The sequence below is a fragment of the Mus pahari genome, chromosome 13, assembly GCF_900095145.1.
Source record: "Mus pahari chromosome 13, PAHARI_EIJ_v1.1, whole genome shotgun sequence".
Taxonomy (NCBI): domain Eukaryota; kingdom Metazoa; phylum Chordata; class Mammalia; order Rodentia; family Muridae; genus Mus; species Mus pahari.
Window position 1 is genome coordinate 96,052,932 of NC_034602.1, and position 7,885 is coordinate 96,060,816.

General features: G+C 36.8%; 1 protein-coding gene across 2 annotated transcripts in view; it reads right to left on the reverse strand.

The window, feature by feature from the left end:
- Positions 1 to 4,241: 4,241 nt before the first annotated feature.
- Positions 4,242 to 7,885, reverse strand: part of Tmed5 (transmembrane p24 trafficking protein 5) — an 11,148-nt gene continuing 7,504 nt past the window's right edge. For both annotated transcript variants that reach the window (XM_021210225.2, XM_021210224.2), the window contains exon 4: positions 4,242 to 7,243. In XM_021210225.2, coding sequence (XP_021065884.1) covers positions 7,025 to 7,243 — 219 coding nt within the window. In that variant the 3' untranslated portion in view covers positions 4,242 to 7,024. The remainder of the gene's footprint in view (positions 7,244 to 7,885) is intronic.

Here is a 7,885-nt window from a genome sequence, read left to right on the forward strand (position 1 = left end):
GTCAGATCTTGTTACGGATGGTTGTGAGCCACCATGTGGTTGCTGGGATGTGAACTCCAGACCTTCAGAAGAGCAGTCGGGTGCTCTTACCCACTGAGCCATCTCACCAGCCCCCAGTTTTGCTTTCAAAAGTGCCTTTTGGGACTGGAGAGTCAGCACTGACTGCTCTTCCAGAGGTCCCGAGTTTAATTCCCAGAGGCTCACACCTGGTGGCTCACAACCATCTGTAATGGGATCTGATGACACCTCTTCCAGTGTGCCTGAAGACAGCTACAGTGTATTCATATACATAAAATAAATCAATAAATATATTTTAAAGAAAGAAAAAACTTTTTGCTGGGTGTGGTGATGGCACACACTTTTAATCTAGCACTTGGGAGGCAGAGGCAGGTGGATCTCTGAGTTTGAGTCCAGTTTGGTCTATAGACTTAGTTCCAGAACAGCCAGAGCTACATAGAGAAACCCTGTCTCAAAAGCAAAAGCAAAACAAAGTTTGTGTGGTATGTATATGTGCATGTATGTATGTGCAGGCATGCTACAGTGCATGTGTGGAAGTCAGAGGACAGCTTTATGGAGTCAGTTTTCTCCTTCATCCATTACCTGACTTCCAGTCAAGTTTACCTTGTAAGCATGATGTCACCGAGCCACTTCACCATCCCTTCAGCATCCCCACTGATGCTCCTTTTGGATGTATTGGGGGTTGAACTCTGGCCTCAAATATGCCAAGCATGTGCCATACTGATTAACACCTTAGTCACCATGTTTGCTTCAAAATAAATGAGGAATAGAACATTGGAAAGAAAAACTAAGGATAATGTAGTTATTAAATATTTAAGGGCTGGAGAGATGGCTCATGGGTTAAGAGCACTGAGTGCTCTTTCAGAGGCTCTGAGTTTTAATTCCCAGCAACCATGAAGTGGCTTACAACCATCTGTAATGGGATCTGATGCCCTCTTCTGATGTGTCTGATGACAGCTATGATGTACTCATTATATATATACATATATATAATCTTTAAACCATTTGAATGCTGAGTAAAAATCGCCTTTTTTGTGGGGGGGAGGGGCAACATTGTAAAAGACATCAAAAGCTAAAATTATAGGAGTTCTCAGAAGTGCCTTCTGTGTTAGAGAATTTATTTTTTTGTATTTGGCAATTGTTTCGGAAATGACACGCATTTGTTACAGTCTAGTCTAAGAGAACATTTCATACTAAACGAGACCCTTTGAAAGGATGTAGATCTTGGACCATTAAGATGACTTCACAGATAAAGATGTTTACCACCAAGCCTGATAACCTAAATTCAGTCCCTGGGACCTACATAGTGGAAGATGACTTGATTCCTGCAGGTTGTCTTCTGTGACACTGGTCTTCTGTATCCAAGATGCTATGGTGTGTGTTCACACACATTCAAAACCTGACCATCTAAACCTGACTTGGAGGAAATGTTAATTTGTCTGTTACTTCTGAGCCAACTCCAAATGGGCATGTCTTAGTTGGCAGGAAGAGGGCAAATGCTTAGAACAGGCCCATAGGAATGCAGGTGTGGTTAGTGCGAAGGTTAGGGCAGTGGTGGTACATGGATGTAAAAGATGTCAGCCACCCTTTGTCCTGCTTTTAAATAGCATGAAAAGTTCAATTACAAACTGTGGGGGCTGGAGAGATGGCTCAGTGGTTAAGAGCACTGACTTCTCCTTCCAGAGGAGGGTCTTTTGTTTTTCTTTAAATCAAAGGTTAGGTTTTGCTGGGTGTGGTGACATACGTTTTTATTTCTAGCACTCCTGAGGTCAAGGCAGTTAGATCTGAGTTCCAGGCCAGCCAGTAGACCCTTTTAAAAAAAAAAAAGCAAATTAACAACACCCTCCCCCCCTGCCGCCCCCAGTGTTACACTTCCAGTAATAATAGACATAGTAATGTAGAAAGGGAAATTTGGGACTGGTGAGATGGCTCAGCGATTAGGAGCACGGACTGCTCTTCCAGAGGTCCTGAGTTCAATTCCCAGCAACCACATGGTGTGGCTCAGAACCATCTGTAATGGGATCCGATGCCCTCTTCTGGTGTGTCTGATGACAGCTACAGTATACTCATATAAATAAAATAAATCTTTTTTAAAAAAAAGGGAAATTTTCCTGGTGTTCCCCCACCACCACACAAAAAACTATATAGGCTGCTAGGAAAGTGAGAGTTGGCCACTCCCAGGGATGAACCCTCTTTATTGGTTATTCAAAATACTGCTTTGGATTTAGCAGCTTGTACTTATATATTTGTGCATGTATATGTATATATTAATAACTCAGACTATCAACCTGCGTGTAGAGGGTTTTCAGAGTACATTGAAGGAAGGGAAGATAGGGAAAGGAGAGGTGAATTTCATTTCAATTAAAATGTATTAAAAAGCCAGGCATCACTGGGCAGTGGTGGCCCATGGCTTTAATCCCAGTACTTGAGAGGCAGAGACAGGTGGATTTCTAAGTTCGAGGCCAGCCTGGTCTACAAAGTGAGTTCCAGGGCAGCCAGGGCCTCACAGAAACCCTCTCAAAAAACCAAAAATAAAAAAGCCAGGTATTGTAGTGTGTGTCTTTAGTCCCAGCACTTGAGAGACAGAGGTAGGCAGATCATTGCAAGCTTGATGCTACCCTGGTCTACATAGTGAGTTCCAGGACAGTTAGGGCTATGCAGCGAGATCCTATCTCAACCAAAACAAACCAAACCAACCAAAAATAAAAGTATTAAAACTGATTTGGTTTAGTATATACTTCTTCCCCCCCCCCCCTTTTTTAAAAAAAAAAGATTTATATGAGTACACTGTAGCTGTCTTCAGACATACCAGAAGAGGGCACCAGATCCCGTTAGAGATGGTTTCAAGCAACCATGTGGTTGCTAGGAATTGAACTTAGGACCTCTGGAAGGGCAGTTGGTGCTCTTAACCACTGAGCTAGTCTCCAGCCCTAGTCTATTCTTTAATGTTGGGTCAGAAATTATTTATTCTATATTTGATGAGTATTGCCAGTCAAACTTCCAGGGGCTGGGGAATTGTCTCAGTGAGGGCTGTTTGCCAGTAAGAATCAGGATCTGAGCTTGGGACTTTAGCACCCATATAAAAAGCTGGATAGAGTAGGGCATGCCTGTAAATCCTAACAGAGACACAAGACAGGCAGTTGGAACAGCTGTCTGGAACTCACTGGCGAGCCAGTGCAGCAAACCAGTGACTCCCAGGTTTAGACCAGGCTAGCCTCAAACTCAGAGATCACCACTACCACCTAGGTTTTGTTGTTGAGACAGGGTTTCTCTGTATAGCCCTGGCTGTCTTGGAACTCACTCTGTAGATCCACCTGCCTCTGCCTCCCAAGTGCTGGGATTTAAGGCGTGTACCACCACGCCCGGCTTTGTTGTATTTTTGAATTAGGGTGTCGTGTAGCACAGGATGGCTTCCAATTTATGAAGATCCTCACTCAGTCTCTGGGATTAAAGGCATTCCTACAACATCTGTATCCATAACAGTTAATTATTTGTATAAATGTAGGAGTAACCTCAAAGGAGTTTTGACTTGCCAAGACCAGCTAGTTGGCTAATATTTAATATTCAAGGATAACTTGCATATTGTTTGGATATTGCTTCCTGAGCCACATTCCAGGCCTAAAGAATGGTTATATAATCTTTGGTATGTATTCATGTAGGTGTATGTGCTGTGATTTACATATGAAGGTTAGAAGACAACTTTGTGGAGTCTGATTTGATCTCTCCTTTAACCTTAACTGCAGGCTGTCCGACTTGCTTGGCAAGTGCTTTATACCTACTATGCTTCTTGGGATAGAGCAGTGAACCCAGACTTTGGGCAACTGATGATCTTTGCTTCTCTAAATCTTAAAGACCTTTTATGTAAAATATATATTTGAGCAATGGAGAAACCAAGTGAGTACAGTGATATAAAAACTTGAGAGCTTAAAAAAAAAAAAAAGTGGTGGCGCACGCCTTTAAACCCAGCACTCAGGAGGCAGAGGCAATCGGATTTCTGAGTTCAAGGCCAGTCTGGTCTACAAAGTGAGTTCCAGGACAGCAAGGGCTATACAGAGAGACCCTGTCTCGAAAAACCAAGGAAAAACAAAACAAAACAAAAAAAAAAAAACAAACTTGAGAGCTGTGGCCTTTCAAAATGTGAAAGGAAAACAAATTTACTTAAGATTGAAAATTTTAAAGAAGCTTTAAGGAGTAGATAACAATTATGATAGGTTGGTAAGACTTCCTTGAGAATAACTTTTATTAGTAGTACAGAGCTCAGTACACATTCTGTTTAAAGTAACTGTTCACATATAGTGCCATTTGAGCCACACTGTATTACACTCCAGAAGAAAAAAAATTACATGCTATATAATATATTTTAAAATTTCAGATAAAAAATTTTCACTGTAGGTACAAAATTACAGGTGCTTTTTTTTTTTTTTTTTACTAATTTTGAAACATCATGTTTAATTGTAAATATTCCTAAGTATATTTTGATTTATATTTCAACAATGTCTTCTTACATTTATTTAGTCTCTGTTTATTGACTTCATTTAAAAGAGCACATAGTCCAAATGCAACTCAGAACAATGATCTCTAAATTGTTGTTACACTACTGTAGCAATTTACACAATTAAGAACCAGACAAAATCAGATCAAGTGATGGCTTACTTGATTTTAGTATAATTACTTCTGTTACACTACTGTAGGAATTTACACAACTAAGAACAAGACAAAATCAGATCAAGTGATGGCTTACTTGATTTTAGTATAATTAAGACAGTAAGGTCAAACAACTCATGAAGCAGAAAATACACATTTAAAAAACATTTTGGTTTTTGCTTATAATTTTACTTCTTTATGATTAATACAGGCAACATGGTTCTTAGTATCTTTTTACTTTTGTTTATAAAAATAAAATCTTTAACATTCCTAAGTTATTCGATTTTCCAACAAAGCTACTATGACCATTTTAAATGGCAGTGAGTAACTGAGTAAGAATTCAAAAAAATCAGTGGCACAAATTACAGACATACAAGATGATGTAACAGGTACAGTATTAAGCAATTAAGAGTACAGTACAGTATTAGCTGTATCTAAGAGGTAGAATTCTTAATCACAGTCTTACAGAAAAGACGCAGTGGATTCTGCTGTATCAGTTATGGTAGGTACCTATAGCTTGCTTCTCTTGTACTTTAAGTAGGGAAGAGAGTTTTTTTAGACAATGACCTCATTGACCTCTTTTCTGCATCTATTGTAGAAGCTTGGTTAGAATACTGGGGCATTTTTCTTGGTCAGTTATTGATCATATATAGTATTTATCTCACATTTTGAAAAGCCTCTGAATAGGGAAAAATAAATTTCTAGTCTCCCAAGGGCCTGAGAAAGAGGAAAATATATCTTTGAACTATTCTGAGTATAAATTGTAAATGAAATCAGTATTTCTCTGGGTATCATAATTTTGTGTGTGAGGTAGCAGGGTAGTGCAAGATACATACATAATAAGAATTCCAGCAAAATAAAATATGTGTATATATATATATATATATGTGTGGTTCAATACCTTGATTTGACTGTTGACTATTCTAATTGATAACACATTTATTATAAACATTACAAATGAGTGTAACTTAAATTCTGTTTCATGATAAACCTAGATCACTAGTACTTGAATAAGATTGTACTACAGACTGATAAACCAGAAAGGCAGAATGTCTTTGTATATATTGGCTTTTATTTCTACATTAGGTGTTTATAATTTGGGATTGTTCTAATCCTTCAAAGTCAATAAATGACCAGAGGTAATTTTGTGAGAGCTATAATAAAAACTGTAATAAATATGCATACCTAGTGCTAAATCTTATGGTAGGAATATACATTTCATAAAATCTATCTGAACATTTATAATAAAAACAGTAACTAGAAAATAAAAACTATGACAAATACAATTTCTTCTGGGGAATTTTAGATTACCCTCCTTTGACCTGATTTCTGTTATAATTGGGTCAGCAAGAAGAGACCGTCTGATTCCAGATGTTACACTTCTCTTTAGGTAAACTTGTTGGATCTGGTGTTGTCAATTTTATCTTATTTTTTTCTTCATGTTTCTGATGATTTTGAGAATTTAGAAAGGTGCTGTTTATTTACACTAATGTCAAATCTTTTCTGTAGTATGTCCCTCACACCTGCTTTTGATAATGCATTATCAATACCAATAGCTGTGCAGAAACCAACATAACACTGCTGATGGGTAATATAAAAATAAGTTCACCTTATCTCTGATTTAACCTTAGCTAATGTCTAGACAGAGTGCACCTTATTCATAAAAGTCAACTACCCTTTATATTCCTTATATCAAAGACAAAGACACTGTCTAATTTTTATGAGGAAAGAATCCCTTTCCAATTTTAATTATAAAAATGTTAGCTTTTGGAAGTATAGACTAAGTATATAAAAACTAATACTTGTGGATAATATTTCACAGTATATTTGGTTGTAAAAATGTTAGAAGTATTTTTTCAGTGGTATGCTTCTATTTACTTTTTTTCTTTTTGGAGAGATTTAGTAGAGAAAAGCTGATCTATTCAGTCCATGATTATATAATTATCAAATGATTTCTAATGTAAGGTATTGGAAACTTTTTAATTAACTTGTACCTGCCACATGTACAGAGAAAATTCTAGGTAAAAGCAAACTGGTGGCATTTTTCTGAACATTGTTAATTCATTTCATTCATATATGATATCTGGGAAAGATTTTTAACTTTAGGAAAATAGTTATTATAGCTTCATTCAATTAAATCTAAATTTTACATGACATTTTGTTTTATACTTAAGTATAACTGGGTCAATAAAGTTATCTGGACATAAAGTAATGATTTTCCTTTCATAATAAATTTTACATATCTTACACTTACATACATTTCTGAAAATGTTATGGGAAATATGACTAATATCTTGACTGTAACAGTGTATTAGAATTTTCTACCTCTTTTTATCAATGTTAAATAATCTGTGTTGGAGTTTTAAGTTCTACTTTTCCTCTTATCTTCAAATAGACTTTTCAGCATATAAACTTGAATAGCTGACACCACCACCATGACCACCAAGTTAATCACAGACCAGAAATTGACTCTGTCAAAGTTGCTTTCTTGTATGTTTCGATCTCGAGCTTCAAATGCTCTAAGTAGAGTTTGTATGTGGCCACTTTTGCTTAGTCTGGACTTGATGCTGTTGATGGATTCCTGGAGATGAATACAATAATTTTACTATTAAAAATACTAAGAACAAGTTTAACAATATGCTTCATGCTACTTCTTAAAGTACAAAACAATGTTTTAAATAGATGGGAATACAATTCAATTAAAGGGCAGGGAAGGTATGACTTGTATCATCTAAAGAGCCCCCATGAAGTTATAAAATAGGAAGGATAAATTTAAATTTCTTTAATAGAGGAGTAGTTCTTTAACCAGAAATTGAAAGAACAAGATCAAAGTATTTGAGTAGCTTAGCACTTTTTTGTTTTGTTTTTGTTTCTTTCAAAACAGGATTTTTCTTTCCTTTCCTTTTTTTTTTTAAGAATTTTAATATATTTTATTTATATGAGTACACTGTAGCTGTCTTTCAGACACACCCGAAGAGAGCATCGTATCCCATTACAGATGGTTGTGAGCTACCATGTGGTTGCTGGGAATTGAAATCAGGACCTCTGGAAGAGCAGTCATTGCTCTTAACCACTGAGCCATCTCTCCAGCTCAAAAAACAGATTTTTTTTTTTTTTTTAAGATTTATTTATTATTATATGTAAGTACACTGTAGCTGTCTTCAGACGCACCAGAAGAGGGCGTCAGATCTCATTATGGGTGGTTGTGAGCCACCATGTGGTT